Source organism: Vidua macroura, chromosome 12 (genome assembly GCF_024509145.1).
Source record: "Vidua macroura isolate BioBank_ID:100142 chromosome 12, ASM2450914v1, whole genome shotgun sequence".
In the NCBI taxonomy this organism is placed as follows: Eukaryota; Metazoa; Chordata; class Aves; order Passeriformes; family Viduidae; genus Vidua; species Vidua macroura.
The window spans coordinates 15,014,802-15,035,769 of record NC_071582.1 but is presented as its reverse complement, the minus strand read 5'-3'; the positions used below and the strand labels follow the sequence as shown (position 1 = coordinate 15,035,769).

Sequence of the window (20,968 nt, the reverse complement as noted above, 5' to 3'; positions counted from 1 at the left end):
AGAGGTCTTTCTGGTGAGCATGTTTTCTTTCCACCAGCCAGGCCCCTAGGTCCCCTGCTGCCAAAGCACTCAGAATAAAACATTAATTCAATACCACACATTTAATTACACATTATTTGAAAGTGAATTTATTTAACAGAGGAAAATAGTCTTCAGAGAGCATCTGCCTCCTTCAGACTCAAGCGTCTGCAGGGAGGGGGGCTTGGAGAGGAGATAGGAGGCATAATGGTTTGTTTTACATCAGCAGCTATTGCTGTTCAGCTCATCCCTTCAAAACAGGAGATTTTAAGGAGATAGAGTTGTGTTTTGCAGCAACTTACCAGCTGATTTGATTTTCCAGCTAGTCTTCACTTGATTGGAAAGTGCTGCTGCAGACAGATACCACTTGTCTTTGTGTTTTACTATTTTTCCAAGGGAAAGGAAGGATTACTGGTGGAGGGTTGGAGGGGGATTGGCTGCCTCTCGAGGGACCACGTGATAGTTAGATTTCAGGCTTAAGGCTTCAACAACACAGTAATCAGACACTTAACGGCGTCCTATTGCCAAGACGGATAATCACAAGAAAGTGGAAAGGGACCAGGACTCAGCAGCAGCCTGGCAGCTTGGAGAATGTCTCCCAGCAGGAACACAGAGGCTTACCTTCCACCTTCGAGTCACAGGGGCTCAGGGCTATGGGCTGCTCCAGTCTGGAGCTGACTGCACGGCTCTGCCTGCTACAGCAGGGCCAGGAGCCCGGCAGAACCTGCTTTCAGCAGCCTTGAGCCTCACATTTCCCCAGCCAGAGCTCCGCTGCAGAGATGGAGCAGACTCCAGGGCCTGGTGCAGGCAGCAGCCTCTCCATGGCTGAGCTGCTGCAGGGCCAGAAATGAGTTCCTGGATCCTTTGAAGGAAGGAGTTTGCTCACAGTGAACTCAGCCTTGGCCTTTGCTGTCCTCTGGCATCCCCACAGTGTCCCAGCAGGCAGATGCCACACAGGGCTGGCTTAACTGGTGCCACATGAGCCCTTCTCCCAGCCCTCATCCCTGCACCGGCTCTTCCTCACACTCCTTAATTTGGGAGCAGCACTGAAAAGCTCCCTCATCCTTGCAACAGCCTTGATTAGACTGCATTCCCCATCACCCCAAACAGACATGAAGGTGTGCCAGGCACCACCACTGCTCCCTCCAAAAGCTACCAGCAGAGCTCAGCCCAGCCAGTACTGACCCCCACAGACATCCCATGGTCAATCATTGCCCTTTTTGGCCTCAGCAGCCAGATCTTGCTGGTGTCACTCCCATCCCAGCCATCAACCTCTGTGCTATGCTGCAGCATGCTTGCACACCCATGCAGATATTGCAGCACAGGGTCCAGGTCACTGCATTAAGCTTTTCCTACTAATTTTGAGTATTTAGGGGGTTTGATACTACTGTTTCAGTGTTGTTCAGTTGCTGCCCTGATTCACAGTCTGAAGGATTTATCCCACACCATAATTGCTAAAAAAAATCCAGATATACTGAATATGTTCTGGAAAATATGTGACTATTAGAAGGGTGGCGCTAAAGAAAGAGGTATGGTTTGGAAGTGTTCAGAATAAAACTGTGATCTCCCTTGCAAAGTACAGAACAAGAACTGACCCCAAAGTTGGGTGCAAAATGAAGAAGTATTTTTAGACAAAGTGCAGTTTCCACCAGATGTGGAACTGCATAAAGACTTTCAGAAAAATCTGTTGTGACAGAATTCCTGGACTTTCTCAAAGCAGAAAATTTGGTGAAAGGGCCTTGTGTTCTGCATTTTCCAGCTAGAGCTCCAGACAGGTTGGAAGTGCTTCTGATTGTTGCCATCCTCACCATCATCACAAAGAAAAAAAGGAAAAGGACAATCTTGAAAGAAATGTAGCATCATCTCTCTCTTTTTTTTTTTTTTTTTTTCTTTTTGTGTCTGTAGACTCCAGGTAGTAATATCACTTCTTGCCCCATGCCCAGTCATTTTCACAGCAACAACTTTGGTGGTCATTAAACGAGTGGCTAATGCAGCCAAACCCATGGAACAAGAAAATTCCAGAAGTGAGGCCATATGGAGCAAAAACATGAGGTGTTGAGAGACAGATCTTGGGCTCAAGTTATGATTTGGTTAGATAGTCTCTCTCTAGTTTGCCCAATTTCCAGCTCTCTCCTTCCTTCCCACCCCCTCCAACTCCCTTTCTCACAGGACCGACACAGGAGGTGTTTTTATGTCTGTGGCTTGATGAGGTGTTCCCTCAGATCCATGTTTTCCTAACACCCCAAATGGACCTTGCTCTGTCTTTTTTTCTGCCTGAGGTTTCCTTGGCTTTCTCCCTGCTTGTTCTGTCTGCACATCCCTTTTTCCATCTCACCAGCTCCTCCTGCAGAAGGAAACCCCTGAAGGAGGAGTAATGTGAGACAGCTCTGCCTGCTGGGCTCTAAAATTACTGTGGTTTGGGTGATTTAGGCTATTGTTAAGAGGCAGCAAATTATGCAGGGAGGGATAAAGAGGAGGAGGATCATACAAAGGAATTACTAATCTGATGGGGAGAGCAGCTGGTCCTCATTTAACCCTCCAGGTCTGTGCATGACTGTGCCCCTTTGGCCTGTGCCTGAGTCACAAGTAGCAACAAATTTGTGCTGGTGCTCCTGGGAGGCTGCACACCAAGAGAATCCACTTTTCCTCCAAGGTTCCCCTTGCTGTAGGGAAAAAAAAAAGAGGGGAGTAACAGCAGAGCAGCTCTAGATGAGAGAAAGGAGCCCACCAGCACCTGGGTCCATCCTGCAGAAGAGGATCCCTAAAGGCAGCAGCTCAGCCCTGCATTGACTCCAAAGCTCTTCCACAGTGGGATCCAACTTGTTCCCCAGGCACTGGCTGTGCAGAGGCACTGTCCAGCCAGCACCACCTTCCTCTCCTTGGCACAAACAAACCTCTTTGAGCAGTGAGAGGTGAACCAGAAAGAGGTCTCCTTGGGTTAGGCTTTGAAAATCCCTCATCACCAGGAGGTCAGCACTGTTTAAGGAGCCACATGCTCTTGTTAGAGCATTCTTCCCTGATGGCACTGCTTCACTGTGTCCCTTATTGTGGTTATAAAGGAGAATCCATCCTGGGTTATTGTCTCTGACACTCCCAGCTCAGGGAGAACACAGGGTGATAAAACAATATATATTGTCCATTTTTCTGTCTGTCATCCTTCAGCAATGTCTCACACGATTATGAGCCAGATGGTTGGGGTGAATTTTCACAAAATCCAGCACAAATTTCAATGAGTGCAAGAGGGGGGAGAAAAAGAATCCTACAGTTTTCTCCTGTGGCCAAACATCAGTGTCTGCACCAGAGGAAACATACCCAGTTAATTCTTCTTAAAGGCCCTGGTGAGACTCAAGAAAACATTCTGCAGTGCTGGTGGCCTCAGAAGACATGATTAATTGCAGATGGTGAAAAGGTGCATGTTCAGCTTTAACTGAACTCTCTTTGAAGAGTGGATGATTGTTAAGTTGGTATTCAAGGCACATGGGGAAGGCAACCTATGAGGATCTTCCGCTACAAAACCAAGATATTATATATATACACATATATACACACATATACTTTTTATGTATATCATATATGGCTTAACAGCTTAAATTTAAATGTGTATTATGAAGTTTTACAGCAAGAACATACTGCTAGTGGAAAGGACCAAAATCAGCAAGATTTCTGGGGAAGGTGGGAAAGAGTAATACTGTTTTTCAATTACCTGAGGATGCAGAGGCATAAAAAGAACCTCCCAAAGCTGGCAACAGCAATTTGTAGATGAATATATGTGGGTGATGCTGCAGAGCACTGAGTGGTGTATAATGGTGGAAAGAACTTCAATACCTTAAGCTGTTTCTCCTCACTAGCCTAGGACAGATCTCATTTCTTCCAAAAATACCTTGAACAAGACTACATACGTTGCTTTCCTGAACTGCCTTAATTGAAGGGCCAGCATCAGATATTGGGATGATAACATGGCAAAATGAGAGGCCACTAACCCAATCCATCAATCTCCGTACAAATCCTGTTTCCTTACTGCAATCTGAGCTTGGAAAGTGACCCCAAATTCAGCCTGTATTGAAAAGGTCACCTTGAAGTCTTTTCTTTATCAATCAGAGTTTAAATCAAGTCTTTTAACCTTTTCCCAGGGCAGAGATTTTTTAAAGCAGGTAGTGGGAAAACATACCCAGATCAATATCTGAGTGCATATGAGTACCCAGAGTTCAAAACTTCACTCAGACTTGCATTTACACAGCCAGGCTGCAATTCTCCTGCAAACAGAGCTCACATCAAGTCATCTGAGGTCTCCAAACTACAAACTGGAATGGTAGAGAGAGAAGAAAAAAATAAAAAATAACCAAGGAATGAATAATTACCAAGCTGTTAAAAATCACATCTTCATTTCCGGAAAGAGTTCAGTGAACAAAAAATTCCTAAGCTGGCCAGTTTGCTTCATTCATCCTTTCTTAAAGGATAGTGCTGTTTCTCTGTGGCATAAATTGCAGTGTCCCTCTCTCTGCTTCTTTTCTCTCTCTAGGGATTCCTCTCTCAAACACATCCCAAATCAGGAGAAGCTCTGGCTGTGTTTGGGACCTTGAGCATAGTCCATGCTGGTGAAAAATTCCTCAGTCCATGATGCTACAGCAGAGAGAACTCTGGTTCCTGCCTTCAGCATTTTCTTCTAGATCATTAGCAGACATCAAGAAAAACACAGGTGATTAACAGTAACTTCCAGGACACATCGCTTTCTGCCTCTTTCCAATTGGAAACACTTTTAGCAACAACACTTTTCTGTCTCTTGCTCTTAGGGCAGATTTCTACACGGGTTCTTTGTTTTGTCGATGCATTTGTCAATGCTTCTACCCCTAGTCATTAATTTCAGATGCTGGCCCTTGTCACGTACTTGTGGAACACCTCAGAGCACTGTATCCACTGAATTTCCCTCAGATATGGTGGCAGAGAGCTTCTCAGGATCAGTAGAGTGTGACCTCCCACTCTTTCAAGGCACATTACTTTGGCCTTCACAGAGCATTGTTTTCCAGGTGTTCTCCCACAACATCATTTAAAGTTTAAGAAGATTCCCAAGAATGTCCCAGAGCAAACACCAAACTCACTGGTCTGTCTCTTGTCCCCATTACGGCCACCACTTTCCAACTCTCATCCATCTGCCAAATTTTAAACAGGCAAATTAAAATGTCAGCAAAGAGCTTGGCAAGTTGTGTGCAAACCCTCAGGATGTGCTCTCCATCTGTAGAGGGTGCTCACCTGGTCCCATGCCCTTGAACAGCTGGTCACTGATATGAACTCTTCATCCTCCATAAAGCTGGATGCAATTTTGGCAGATGAAAAATATTTGATAATCTTTCTCTCCTCTTATCACTGATTCAGGCTGGCTTTTGTTCTGTCATCATTTTGTAAGTTCTCCATATAACACTCTCAAGATAATCACTTTCTCCTCCATATCCTCTGTACCAGATCCCTGTTTTCCTCAAAACTCCAAACCCCTCCTTGAAGTGAGGCCAGTTTTGTTGTCTCTGAGATGCTTATGTGCAAAAGGACTTCCCTGCCTGAAACACACCCTCAGCATCTGTATGGCTGCTGCTTTCCACCCCTTTGTTTTCTCCTGCATTCTTCTTCCTCCCCTCTCCTTTCATTGTGATCCTTCAGCAGTGCTCCATTATGGTTCCAGTCTCTGGCTTAGCCAGCCTGGTGTATGTCAGTCCCATCACCCTGCCTTCTATTATCTTTATTTTTACTAGACTGAATGTTTAGGGCAGCCTTTCCAACTGTGTCTGAAAGACCTGCATTAAAGCCCAGCCAGTTTTCTTCCACTCATTTTGCATTCCCTGTAAGCCAGCTCTCCAAAAGGCCGCTGGTTTTGTGTGGCTGCCCTTTCTGCAGACCCTCCTCAGCACTTCAGCTCCACAGGGAATATAATCACTTCAATTTCAAGTGTATTTATTACAGTTGCTCAATTTCCTTTAATCTGTCATTTCTCCTTCTCCTCCCCCCATGACTGCTTTCTTTTCATTGAGCTGTGAGTGCCCTGAGGAGGCTTTTACCTCTGACCCTCGCTGCCTGCTCCAGCCCATCCTGCACTGGCTCACGCTGGGTGCCTTGTGCACTGATTAGTGCTCGTTACCGTGTGCCTTAATGAATGTGCTGGGCCCTTTGCAAACAAATGCATGTGTCACAGGCAGAACCTCCCACTGCTGACCTCTCAGGACTAACTGAGGCAGAGAAGTCAACACTTTCAGGCACAAATTGCCTGTATCATCAGCACTGAGAAGGAAAGAGACCGAGAAACTCTCCAAGGCCTGTCTGAGAGAAGGAAACCTTAACAACAGAGTGCCCATGTCTGCCTGAGTCTTGTAAAACAACATATTTCTGGGCAGGGAGAACAATGTTTTTATGTAGGGGATGCATGTCCCTCCAGTGACAAGGCTGAGTGCAAAACCACAAGCATCCCTTCAGAGCTGGAGCTGTAAAAGCCAGAGAAGCCGCAGCTGACATGAAAACCATCAACATGCCTCCCCATATGTAAAGCTGTGTGAGCACACACACCTCCCGAGGCTTAATTGGTGTATTAATGTATTAAAGCACTGACACAAACAAACAGGGACTGTCTTCATAAGCTACAAAATCCTTGAGTACATTGTAATTAGCTGGGCTTGTTAAACCACTTAATAAGCAATAGATAGCATGTGTCTGATGCCCCTGCGTCTTGGCTCAGAGGGAAAGACAGGCAATTGCTTAAATATGAAATGTGTTCAGTTCTTAGGTGAATCCTAAGAACTGTTCCCCTGACATAGGGAGCTTCTGGCCATGGCAGACACAACTGAGAGCAGCACCAGGGTCACTCAATACAGTCCCCACTCCTCCCCTTATGTCCTGTTCCCACCAGAGAGCTCCCAGGTTGTGTCAAGGAAAGGTGGGAAGGGCTAGCACTGGGAAGCAGCAAGTCATCACCAGGATTCCTGCTGTGATCACCCTTTTCCCATTCCCTGAAGAGTCCCAGGAAAAGGGAAAACTCAGCAGGGACACAGCCAAACCAGACAAGACAGCTGTAGAGCTACCCAGCATCCCTGAATACAAATGGGCAGGCAGTGCTTTAATTTTATCCCAGATCCCAATCTTACTCCCACAGTGCCAGCACACATCCATGTGCCCCTGTGCAGTCCAGCTGGCTATCCAGCTCCAGATTTAACTTTCCCCAGCACATCACCACGCACAACCGCAGCTTCCCGAGAGCGGGCAGAGAAGCTCCCTTAAACACCGCCTCCACCCAAGTCCACCACGGGGATCTGCAGCTCTGCAGCTATTCCTAGATCCCAACTGGATTCTTCTTTTCATCTTTGTTCTGCCTCCTATTCTAGTGCTGAACCCCAGGCCTGCTGCCTTGGAGCTTCTTCCAAATGCTGCATTCATCCATTTTTAAAGGTGACCTTCCAACTTTAAAGGAAGTTAGCAAGCCTTGCTGTCTTCATTTGCCCTCTCCTTCTTTTCAACCTGCTCTTTATTATGAATTAAAAAGGGGCCTGAAAGGTTTTCTCTATTAAAAAATAAAAGCTTTAGAAAGAGCACATGTTTTCAAATAATTTCTCTCCCAGTTTTTGCAGCAGACATCTTGCATGTCATGGTGTTTGCTTGCTGCAAACTATCAGCTGCCAGTCCTGTTGCTCTGATTCAGCCACTTACCTTTGTGGGGTGCCTGTCACCCCACCCCACCCCTGGTCACTCTCTCCCTAGTTCTGTCACTGCTGTTTGGCCAAGCAGTGGCCTGAAAGGTTCTGGGTGAAAAATAACTTTTGAGTGAGCAGAGTAAAGTGGGGTTATTTTTAACTTGGACAATACCAGATACCCAGGCTAGACTGTGGCCTCATATGCTCTTGTGCTGGCACAAATGAAATGCAGCAAATAAATGAAGTTCTCTTCATTTCACCTTACTGCCAAAAGTGCATTTTACAAGCCCTGGGGCTGTATAGCGATGGAAAGGGAAGGTGTCTCCAGCCCTGAGCAATAAGATTACTCTTGCCAATGAATTGGTGACAGTAATTAAAAAGGAAATAGCAAAGCAACATGAGAGTTTCCTGCTGCTCTGGTAGAACATTTTGCCATTTAATCAGGACAAGCAGAACATGAATTTTTACTGTAATAAACTGATATAGGAAAGAAAACCATGATCTTATAAAGTGAAAGCTCCAGCCCTAATCTTGGATTACAGAATCAAACAGACAACAACAGCAAAGCACAAAGAAAATAAACCAAACAACCAGTCCCTCTTCCTCCCTTCCCACTCTTTGGCTGTGAGTTCTGCTGCTAGCCAGACAGGTTGTGTTGGCTTTTTCTTTTTGCCAACAGGTCAGTACACCACAAATCACTGCCATACAGCCACACTCTGGACTTAATCATCAGCATTTGCTTCCATCCAAGAAACCAGAGATGTTTTCTGAGCTAAGGACATCTGCCTGCCAGGCACGAGGCTCACACTCACAAACTCATTTCATGCTGACCACCAAGTGACCACAAGTGAGCAGAAGCCCTTATTCACAGCTGGCTTGTGCCACACTGAGCCTGGAAATGCTTGGCTCAGTCAGAAAATACCCAGACTCTCTTCCCAAACCACTCAATAATCCCTACCTGACACTGTTTGCCAGACTGTGTTAATCCTTAAACCCTGCTTGATCCCATAGCATCCCTAGGATTCTTTCATTCTCCTTCCAAGCCAACATGTCCAGGCTTTTCCTGACAGCCACACTGTGCTCTCACATGCTCACTACGACATACACTTTAACTCTTCAAAAGCCAACCATCAAGCTGCACAGCAAGGGAAGCAGCTGATTATGCTCTTCCCACAATTATCTACTGAAAGTAGGTGAGTAGTTCAGATTTTTAGGAGAAAAAGAGGACTTCCCAAAGCAAAGGCAAGATTTCAAGGAGGTACTGCCAGGTCAAGTTTGAGCACAATACATAATGGAAGGCTCCTTGCTTCGCCTCACAGCCTCAGCCTTTCCTTGGCTCTGATGCTCAGTTTTATCTTTCAGCTATGAATGATTTATGAAGCCTTAAAATATATATAATCTATATCTCCTAGAACAAAGAGTATTTTTTTCAGGGGGTTTTAAGGGAGCAGGGAGCAGCATGTGTGCTGCCTGCACTTGGGCTTGGATGTCCCTTGGGAAAGGACCCTTGTGTCTCCCTGTTTCTTCCCAAACCCAAGCAGCTGTTCTGAACTTGCAGCTGAGCTCTGTGAGAGACCCCAGCTCAGTCTCTAGGACACAGGGATGTGCTCTGAGGGTCTCCAGAGCTGCTGTCTGGAATCACACCCAGCTCAGAGCCAGGCTATTCTCATCCATTGCTGGCAGTCGCAGTGCATGGACACTGTCAGTGGACTGTGGGGGACTTAAATCATTTATACAGAACTGCAGGTGGGGAAGCTGCAGCAAAAACTTACCTCCATGTCACAGCCTAAGCCCCTCAAGGCTTTACCATCCTGATCTCCAGTCCTCTGCCTTGGGCTGTGGATCACATTTCATGAATGTGTTTCTTCCCTTGGAAATCCAACACCACCTTTCCAACATGAATATTTGATTCCTACTACACATACAAACACAAACATACACACCCCCCTGCATCATGATCAGCAGGCATCTACTTACTTCGCCAGACAAGGACACCACTTTGGACAACTACAAAGGCATTTTTTTTCCCGCTGAAGAGATGACCATCCTCTAGTTTCTTGTTTGGGAACCTAAGCATGGGGCTGGGTGAGATCTGGTGAAAGCTCCAACCACTGGGGACCTGTTCTTACTCAGAAGGGAGCACTGGGAAACGAGAGGTGGAGAGGTTTCAGAGAGGGAGGACTGGAGTGGCTCATGTCCAGCAAGCTGTGGGATGGCTCCCTCCCTGTGCTGGCACACCAACAGCCCAGCTGGATGACAGACTGTAAACCAAGGGCACAGATATGCCCCAAAGGGTTGAACCAGCCCTTCAATGCATCATCCAAATAGATTCCTGTGCAGCCCTTTGATTTCAGCGGCCCCTTCAGATCAAAGAGCCAGGTTTCAGTCTGTGCTATATCTACAGCTCATATCACCACATTTCCTTGCTCTTTGAGTCTTAGAGGTCTTCCTTAGAAGGGACATTGTCAATCCTTACCTATTTGGTACGTAACAATATCTTTTATGCTCAGGAGTCTTCTTTGTTTTCTAAGGATGACTCTGAATTTTTGGTGAGAGATATTCACCTTCCTTTGTGAGACTGCTATTGATATCATTCTGCCTTTTTTTTTTTTTTTTTTTTGAGGTTCATGCCAGCATCACTGAATCCAGAGAAGGAAATTTGGCAAAACATGAGATACTTCACACATTACAGCCATGCAGAGAAGCTTAAGGACCTACAGAGAATGTTACCCAGCTCCCAAGAGTCCACTGTGAGGTTAACAGGATTAAACTGAGCTCAGTCTAGTCACAGGATGATACTTTCATCCAAGATACACTGTCAAGGATTTTGTTACCTTCTTCTGAAGCCATGGCTATAAAATCTTCTGCTGGGATTGAGTGGCAAGCGTGTCATATGGCTGCAAAAAAAGCATTCTCTCTGTGTTGGATGCGCTGCTGGCCCTGGGCAGGAGGGTTAAGCCTTTTTTTGGCTGATTGCTAATGAAAATGAGAGACTGGCACTATCATCAAGTAGCCACCCTTGCAGTTCTGTGCTCTCAAGTTTTTTAAAGGAGTCAGTAGCTATGCCAAACACCTCCCACAGCTCTGCCATACCTGCTGGCATTCCGGCTGCATCCTCCTTCGCCGCACCTGACCTGGTGGCCAAACAGGAGCAGCCGTGGGCGTTAACCCCGGCCTCCAGCAGCACTTGGCTCTTCTGATTTTCCACTCCCACACGGTGCCAGACCTGCAGCATTTCCAGCCAGAAGAGCCCCTGCTTTCTCCTGAGCAGGGACTGACAGTTTCCCACTGATACTGTCTAATGCAGTCAGTTATCATTGGTGCATTTACAGCAGATCCATCAAAATAATTCCTGCTAGAGATCTGAATCCGGCACATTACACACAATAGCTCCCTAGAAGGAGGAAAAATGACACTTACCTGTCTTTAAGGGAGGCCCTTCTCAGTTGCCTGCAACGTCTGTGCGTGGTGAGATGTGCTGGCTTTGGGGGACTCGTACCTCTGGAGGTGTTCCAGCAGTCCTGAGCGTGTGACTGGAGCTTAAACACTTAAACTTCCAAACCCTCTGGGACCACCAGATAAACCAACGTGTCCAGGAAGCACAAAGCAAACCTGCAGCCACCTTCAGAAGCCTACAGGGGGCTGGACCAGGCACTATCAAGGAAGAAGTGACCGTGCACAGCAGCTCCTCTCATCCCCACATATTGCCTGACACTGATACAGCGAACCCAAAATGTTCTGTTGATCCAGAATATCTCTAAAATTGCCGGGCAACAAGGCCTTATGAGGAGACCTGAGCAGAGATATGACTCTTCAGCCTGGCAAGATGAGCTCACATCAGTGATGTTTGAAATGTGCATTAGCATGATGTCACTGTACATGCCTGACTGTGGCACCAGGGACTGAATCCTGGCAGGACCAGGCCTTGGATACATCAGCTTGCAAGACCAGGAGCTCCCTCTCTCTTGTGTCAGATGTTGCAATATACTCCCCCACCTCACCAGCCTAGTCCATGGACTGTAAGCATCCCTCCCTCCCTCTCCTAATTACCTTAATAAACAGCCTGGACACATCTCTGACTCACTTAAGATAATGATGACCTGGCCAAAATCAGTTTATTCAGACATTCTGGCACTTTACTGAGCCTAATGCAGCTCCAGTCTGGCTCTCTCTGACTCCTCATGAATGAGCCTGACCTCCAGCAGCAGCTGCTCTGCCACCAGTGCATGGAAACCCACACACAGGTCAGACACAGGCTGTTCCCAGAATTCAGACTGGAGCCAGGAAAGCTACTTGCTCTGAAAACAAGCTCTTAACTATTCCAGAGACCCAGGCAATGACAGTTTTTCTTGCCAGCAGAAAGACCTGTTGGGATGGTACCAATCCCAACATATGAGAAAGAAACATGGGGTTGGGGACAACCCCAAATAACAGATGATTGAAGGGTATCTCTGCATGTTATATTTCTGACTACTTGTCTGAAACATTCACTCACCCAACCCAAGAGCAAAACCAGCACTCATCATACAACATGAATATCTGAAGCAAAATCTTGGAGAAAAAAGGCCAAAGACTCTGAAATAATAACCAAATGCTTACAGAAAGTCAGCTTCTCTGCAGGAATCAGGCACAGATCACAAATGAGTCACTAATAGCAGAGCAAATCATTTAACCAGCACTTAGAACAAATCCCTCCACTTTGTATAGAACAACCAAAATTTATTCCTGCTGATTAGTCAGCAATTACACTCACAAGTTCAAAATAATACCAAAATTCAAATGTAGCTGTCTTGCCGTTGAGCTCTGTTTTACTGCTGGAGAAACTATCATCTTGTCTTTGCGAAGGAGTCTTCCTGCAGTTATTTACTGGAGTGTGGGTTGGGATTTATTCTAGCTCTGTGGCATCAGACCACATGCTGGCACCACCAAGGAGCCTGCCTGTCTTAAGGAAAGTAGTGGGGACAACACTGGAGAAGCCACAAAAGATAAAGGCAAAGTAAAATGCACCACAACAGCAGAAGATACATCCTTGCTTCACCAGGTAAAGCACCTTTTCCAGCTGTGAGTGGGCAGGTCTCCTATCAAACTATGCCCACACCTTCAAAGCAGCTGTATGCACTTCCCCACAGTTTGTTAAATTTTCTTCCAACTGCTCAGGCTCTGCAGGCACTGGTAAATGCATGGTTAATATGGACTCTGACTCATTTCACAAATCACACCAGAAGTGCTTCCAAACGTTAAGGGAAAAAAATGAAATCACTCAGCATTGATTTCTCGTGTGCTCTCTTGCTGCTGCTCCTCCAGACCCGTGGTTTTTAGCTTTACTACTGTGTCCAGGCCTCTTTATCCTCTGCTAATGCCAGGCTTAACCCTGAGGATCTGCAGCTTGTTCTGGGTACAAATCAGAGCAGAGCATTTGCTGAATCAGCAGAAGCAGCTTCCTCTGACTCCCCACAGATCCCAGGAATTCCCTGGACAGCAGGACACAGACACAGAGAAAGGACAAAGGCCTAATGGTAGAAAGAAACACCAAACCACCACCTTCAAAACAAGCTCAAGCCTCTTGGGAGAGAAGGCACAACTCCTCAAAAGCATACCTAAATAAACAAAAGAGCAGCAAAGAACATCAGGACTCAGTGCAATGTGGATAAGCAGCTGTGGAAACTCAATATACACCAATCATGATCTACAGCATCCCACACACCAGGCACTGCCCTGCAGCAAGTCTGAGCCCAAGGTCCCACACAATGATTCCATCCTGGAGAGAGCTACAGTGCCAGAAACACACTGTGCCCATCGTGCTCCCTCCAAGCAGGAACTAAAAGAAACATGACTCCATCTGTTTAGAGTCAAAGTACAATGAGCCAAAAGTTTGTTTCTCTGCTTATTCACACACAGGCTCCACACTCTACAAGACCTGAGGAGGCAGGGTTGTGATGTTCAGGAGGAGCTGATCATTCCTGCTAGAGGTCCACTGCCCTCACCCTACCAAGCCAGCATCCCAAGCCAGCATCCCAAGCTCCTTCAGTAATAACTCTTTATTTGAAGAGTCATTTGAAGCCAGAGTGGGGAGAGAGAGCAGCACAGCATTATCAACTCATGGTTCAGCTGTCACGAAGAGCATGGAGCCTTCACATGGGTACATCAGGCAACAGAGACAACCAAGAAGAAAGAACAAGAAGAAACAAGTGCCCAACCCCTCTGTGAGGCCTGTCAGAGCCCATAGTTAAATCAATTCCTTTTGAACTGACAGCATTAAAAGTATTGTGGGAACTCATACGTAAGGAGTCAGTTGCCCTGAAACACAAAGCAAAGTGAACCAAAGCTGACCATGGCAGCAGCCTGAGTAATTGGCTAATCAACCACTGTTTGCAATGTTTCTGGGCTGAGAAATCTCATAACAGACCCTGCAGTAGTGGAGAAGAAAAGACAGAGCTTCTAAACCCCATGTTTGTTTCCCACACCTCAGAAAGAAAAAGGAAACAGGGATGGAATCCAATGCAGCTCAGCTGCTCATCCCTTGTGTAAGGTTATGTTAGGAGACAAACATTTGTCTTGAGCACTGCAGATATTCCTGGAAAGGTTAAGGTCCCAGCCTTCACCTAATCCTGTGAACCACAGCACCCCATCACTCCTAGAGACACACTCATTAGAAGGGAAGGTCATGCGGAAATTCACCCACAGCATCATCTTGAGACATTTACTTGAAAGTCATGCCAGGAAGTTATCGGAACAGAAGGATGCTGGAAAACATGTTTTTAATTTGCTCATCAAAACTCTCACCAGGTTTTCGAAGAGGGTTCCAGCACCATCCACCAATATGTGCTCAAACACACCCCCGTCCTCATGCCCACTGTCACCTGCAGGTTGGCACAGCAGCTTTTAGTTACATCAGTGACATCTCCTGTGAACAATTCTAAGACACAACTACTAAGACACACCCTCATGCCAAGTCTCACACACTGCAGAATGGTTCCTCTCTCCTCCTGGAGCATCCAACCACCCGGACATGAATTTCTGATGAGGAACCTGAGCACAGCGCTCACCTGTACCCCCACAACAGCAAACACACCCTTGAGAGCTTAACATGAGGTTAATTGTTCCTGACGAGAGGACAACAATCCAACACCCAACAGCCAATTGTGCTGGTTTTTGTCAATTTGCACAGGCAACCAAGGAGACCCAAAGCAACAGCACATCCTGAAAGAAAAGCACTGCAGCCAGAACAATCTTTTACTGTCAAGCTTCCTGAGAGATAAGGCTTCTAATAAAACTTTTTCCACTAACTATAGAAACTTGTCTTGGCAAATCCTGACACAATCTCCTGCAGTACCAGCTTGTCCCTGGGAATATGACCATTTTATGCTACAAAAACCAACAGGTTGTCAACTGAGACCATTAACAGCTAAGCTCCCATGCAAGAAAATATCTTTGTGCCTGATGAGAGTGCCAGAAGCAAGAGCTACACCTGAGCAATGTTCCCATCACAACTGTAAATCCCACCCTCCGCACCCGCCAAAGAAGAAAACAAACCAAACTCCCCACATGTGGACTGTTTCATGAAGAAGTAGACTATAGGACATGTCATTCTGAACATTTATTTATTTTGTCTTCAAAGAAGAGGCCTGGTGCAGCTGTTTCGTTAGAAAATAAAGTGTTTATTAAGAAACTAGACATTGAACACCCCTATAGTCTCTGTGAAAAGGGACCGTCCCATTTCCCATTAGCACAGGATGATAGTTATGGCAAGATAAGAATGCTCAAAGATGGAGGAATCTCATTGACAGAAAATGAGGTAATGATTTACAATAATTAAAAATAAAATAAAATTAAAAAAAAAAACATCCTTAGACTTGCTACTTAAAGCCACCAATCGCAAACAGCCACGACTGGCTTTCGTTTTCAGCAGTAAGGAACCAGAGACTTTAATTGGTGTTAAACAAATTGAGACATCGATCACAGTGGGGAGAACTGCTTTAATTATGTTGTACGGTCCGGAGGATTTCTTCTAAGCAGAGATGGACCTGAGCTGCAAAATTCAACCCTTCCTCTGCTAGGGTGTTTGGATATAGGCTTCTGGTCCAGGCCCACTGATGCATCTCTACGACTGATACACACAGTTGAGAGCAGAGTCCCCTGAACAGTGCTAGGGAGGGGAGACAGTTCAGATGGACAAGACATCCCCAGGTCAGGTGGGCAACTTCCAGGAGATGGGGAAATTCAGTTCAGACAAGCACCCAGTGATTCACATGCTTGGTGAAGTTCCTCCTCACTCTGTGAATCTGCAGAATTGAGGTGTCCATGGCACACGGCTGCAGGTCCTCTCTGGCAGTGCACCTCTGGCATTTCCAGCTCCGATGCGGGCAGGAAACGTTGTTGGGAGATTTGGTCATGGTTTCTGAAGCCATCCAACCTGAGCCAGGTCTCCTCGCGCTAACACAGATGCCCCCCTAAGGCATGTCCATTAACTTAAAGCAATCTGCCACCATCTCTCCAGTACTCTTCTATTGCACTTTACCTTTTTATGCAAATGAACCAGGAGAAGAAGCAAGAGAATGGAATATTCTCAGCAATATCCCTATGGGACAGCTGATAATAAAACCTCCTGGCAATCTCCAGGGTGGTTCGTGCAGGTCACCTGTAAAGGCAGGATGAAGCAGAACATCCATTCTGAGGCTTCTGCCCAGTTCTAGTGGAGAGGGACCGTGACTCTTTCCAGTGGCAGTGACCCTTGAGGGCTGGTGATTTAGAGACACCCCTGATGTGATAAGGTCATCTTGGGCCACCAAGAAGGCAAGCAAAGCTGAGTGGCTGGTGAGCAAGGTCCTGGTCCAATATTCTTTTCAAAAGGATCTGGCCACACCTGGAGCTTTTAGAATATTTTTTGTCCTCTAGAGAAAATTTGCTTTGCTTATAGGTTATAACTGATATGTGTGAGGAAATCTGTACTTCCCATACATGTGACATCCAGAGAGTCCAAGGAAAGCCCTGCAAATTGCCACAAGGGCAGCTGGCTTCTCTTGAGGACAGGATGAAAGGGTTTACTTTTCCATCTGAGAGGCTTTGGATGAAGTAAGACAAAAGTGGGATAGGAGAGGGGGAGAGAATACAAATATCGGCCAGAACAGGACTGATATTCCTGTTTTCGCCAGAGAAGAAGCAACAGAATACTTTTTTTTCCCCCTCTCCTTCAGTCAGCCAGCCTCGAGCTGATGGTTCTGGCTACGCAACTGGGTTGCAACCAATCTCTAGTGGGGTGGGAATACAAGGGAGAGCTAAATGGGGCTGGAAAAGGCCCAGCAATGGGACCTGCGTGCGTCTGATATGCTTTTCCACTTTGCTTACTGCTCTAGTCCTGGCAAGGACACAGACCCTCCTGCGCTATGGATTCTCCATCCATGAGGGAAGTGCAGGCAACTCCTCAGATAAAGCTCATCATTTAAGCAGCAGGGAGAGACCAGAGTACGACAACGAGATAGTCAGATCCAACGAGCCGCTCTAACACACACAGACAGACAGACAAACAAAAGAAGCCTCCTAGAAGATGTGCACTTCAAAGATAACCACACTCTCTTCCTGTCAGAGAAGTAAGATACTTTTTTTTTTTTTTTTCTTTCCATCCTCATTCCTTCCAACATTATTTTCTGTGCAAGAACTGGGAGCGGGGCTGCCTTTGTTCTTACCAAAAGTCTTCGTTCTGCTTTAGTTTCTTCCAGGCTCCCCGCCTCAGCTCGCTCTGGGAGACCTCCCATGGCGGTGCCACGTAAGAGGTGATGGCAGCATTCACTGGGTGTTGCGAAGACACAAGCTTACAAGGAAAACTCCAAGCAGGGAGGACATGACTAAAGATGTCAGTTTGGTTGGCTTTTTTTTTTTTTTTTTTGTTTGTTTTTTGTTTTGTGTTTTATTTTAAAGCAAAAGTACAATTATTTACTGTGTTATTAGGATGACTCCTTTCAATTGGGTTTTAATTCTCTTTATTTGCTCTCATTTCTGCTGTTGTGCCTTGCAGGAATATTTAACGAACACAGCGACCATTGGAGGAAAAGAACAACCCTGTTATCTGGTGACAGAAAACCACAGTTTCAGTTGGCTTTAACGTGTGTACAGGCAGGGCTGTAGAGTCCTATTAGGAGGAGACCTCAATCCATACAGACCACGCTTACTGCTTCCCACCATTTTGAGGGCACAGCCTATAAACTTGACATCAGAACAGGGACTTTTAAGGAGTTTTTAAAAGCCATGACGTCCTTTGCTGAAATAAACACTGACATCCTCAACATAAATGCCTTGGTTAAGAGGTTTGGAATGTCCAGGGAGGCTTATTGGATTCAACATAATTTCTCTGAAACCTAAAGGGGAAAAAAAAACAGAAAAAAGAAAAAAGCAAAATAAAGTAAACGAAAAAACAAAAAAGAGCAAAACTAGAAAAAAAGAGAGAGATATCGACACACATGTGATTATATAAAAAGAACCAAATGAATAACTAGCAAACGGCTGCCATTAAATTAAAGCCAAAATGTCCTCTCCAGGCAGGGCTACGTCACTCTGTCTTTCCATAAAGAACAGGCAATCATTTCATGTGGAGCGTGCAGGCACAAGTGCTCTGAGGACAAGGGGCATGCAAGAGGTCTGGACAGACAACTGGGAACAACTCTTTTCCAGAGGTTCCCACTAGGTCCAAATTCCTACCTAGTCCATCTTTTCCCTAGGCAGACAGTGAGGAATAGGGAGACTCCTTCCTGTGCCTACTTTTCTCTCATGATTTATCTAATCTGGAACAACATTCTTGAAGCCAAAAAGCACCATTGCAAGGCTGGGGACTCTCTCATAACCCCACAGACCTTTCTTCATCCCAGCTGTCCCATCTACACCGAACCCTGCATGCTGGAGGCATCTTCTCCTCACACAACCCCACCTCTCTAAAAAAACTGATTAGGATTTGCCAGAAACACTGCCCAGATGAGAATGAAAAATAACGGGAGCAGAGATTATAGGCAAGCTCCTTCCTTCAGTCCAACAAACTTACAGGGCAAATAAAATGTTTTAAAGGGCTGTATCAAACATCTCCTCAGAATGTACCTGCCTTGGGATGCCCCAGCCAGGGAAATTCACTTGTTTGCCACAACCAAGACATGCATGGCAGGATCTTGGTGATTTCTCTCATCTATAGCAAATTCTTATGGGTTTAAAGCATTCTTCCAAGAAATTACTGGGATGTCTTGTCTACATAATTGCTCTAAGATTTAGAACATACTCCTGCGCCTCATGCAGTCACAGGATCCTGAACAAATCAGCTAAGTTAACTCAAGTCTGGCATCACTAGAGCAGCATAGAGTGGCTTGGATGCCAATAAGAATTGATCTCAATAGGAAGAGTACTTTTAAACAGGCTAGGAAATTTTCTCATACCAAAACTACACCAGCCAGAAGATTTTTCTTTTCCTATTTCTTCTATTTTTGTCTTTTATATCAGTTTCTATTTCTCCACTGTACTATCTTACTCCATCTGCACATCAAGCACATGTTTCCTTTGATGGGCCTGGGGATGCAGACAAAAGCTGTTTGTTTGGTTTGGAACTGTTTAACTTGTTTGGGAGAAACTATCTGTTTTTCTCAGTGGCCCTTAAGTGCCGATCCACATGGGAGAGTAAGCCAGGCTCAGCTCTGGTTCATGTGTCATAAACAAGATTCATAGGCAAATTCTTAGCGATGAAATATCATTAGTAAATGAAATGAGAGTGAGAAAGAGCCAGGCTCAACTCTCATGGTTTAAAGTGATCAGAGTCACTGGGACACAAATAAACATGGCATCCCTGAACGTCACTATTTATCACGTTTTGTTTTTCATAATATAAATATATTTTATGGCTGCCAAAGGATAGCTGGGAAAGTCTATCCTCAACAATACTAAGTATCTCCAAGGAGAACTCCTGTCTGCTTTATTTTCCTTGTGTTTCTCAGCTCTGCTAAATTAAGGCAATTTCACTTCTTCCGGGCCACATCCAACAGACCTAAAAACCCACTGGGGACACACAGCCCCAGAGAAGGGACATGTGAAAGATCAGCAAGGCTTAAGGCTGGGGACTCCAAGGGCTTTGCTCTCTGTCATCAGTGCTGTGCTGTGAATCCCAGCTGCAGGGATCTCCAGTGACAGCAGAGTCTTTGCAGAACGGGGCTGCAGTGGGGGTTACCCCACCACGGACACGCAGGGGCTGCCGAGGGACGACGAGGAGCGTGGCAGGAGAACAGCCCACGTTTCTGGAGCTGAAGGGCTGAGCACACATCCCCGCTGGCTTGGGAGAGCAATGCAGCACCGGTCCTTTTGGCATCCTCTCCTTCTGATTTATTAAAGTCCCCAAAGAATCTGAAAAAAAACATGCTTCTCTCCTGACTGGTTTTCTCTCTCTTCCTCACTTGCTGTTTCCCCTATTGTACTGCTACCCTTAACCCCGTTCTTTTGTATGGAGCAGAAACCAACAAGGCTCTTGCTAGGTTTATGTCTTCGCTGACAGATGTGAGATGGATGATGCTCACGGAGATGTCCAGGGTTAAAATGGGTGAATCTCAACAGGTTCAGAGTTTGGATGCTGCTATGACAGATGTCATCTACCATCACAGCTATTAGCTTCTGAAAAACTGGCTTGGAAATGTCTTAAAAATGTGGGGGTTTTGCTTTACTTTTTTTTTTTTTTTTTTTTCTTTCTTACTTGTCAAAAGGGAAAAAAAAAGGAGAAATAGAAATGTTCAACTTCCTAGAACAGTCAGGGAAATTTTAAAAACATTAACTTTTGTGGAGTTTCACATTTGTCAGTGCCAACTGGAAAATGGGAGGAAAAATACTATCTTTGACATTGGTTATAGATTTGTAGGGAAACTCCAACATGCAAGCCTGAAAATAATGAGGTAAAAATCCCCACCCTGTAGATTGAAATAAAAAACATCTCCAAAGACCTACAAAATTGGAAAGGGTCTGACATACTAAACTTTTTGCTTCTCCCAGTTCTAGCGATATCACTTTTTAAAATAAAACATAATATTGTCTCTACTAATAGCCATTGTATGGTAGTGGAATAAATGTATGGAGAGTGTTGGAGAACAGGGAAGGAGGAATGAGCTCAGATTTGCTGTGCAGCTCTAACAGCTTGAGATGGAGGGAGCAGATGGGACATTTCTCTAAGCAGGCTAGATGGATGTGGCAATGAAAGGACAAGAAAATTGAAGGCAACCAAACCATGCAATCAGTTTTTGTCCTCAACCCCGGCCGTCCACTTAGTCCTCCAGAGC

General features: G+C 45.5%; 1 protein-coding gene across 3 annotated transcripts in view; it reads right to left on the bottom strand.

Moving 5' to 3' along the window:
* NTRK3 (neurotrophic receptor tyrosine kinase 3) overlaps positions 1-20,968 on the bottom strand; it is a 202,864-nt gene that overhangs the window by 46,154 nt on the left and 135,742 nt on the right. The window contains exon 13 of one of the 3 annotated variants that reach the window (XM_053988108.1): positions 15,318-18,034. The exons of the other annotated variants lie outside the window; for them this stretch is intronic. Within the exon in view, the coding sequence (XP_053844083.1) occupies positions 17,916-18,034 (119 nt within the window). The 3' untranslated portion in view covers positions 15,318-17,915. Of the gene's footprint in view, positions 1-15,317; positions 18,035-20,968 lie in introns of those variants that run through there. 3 annotated transcript variants of the gene reach the window in all.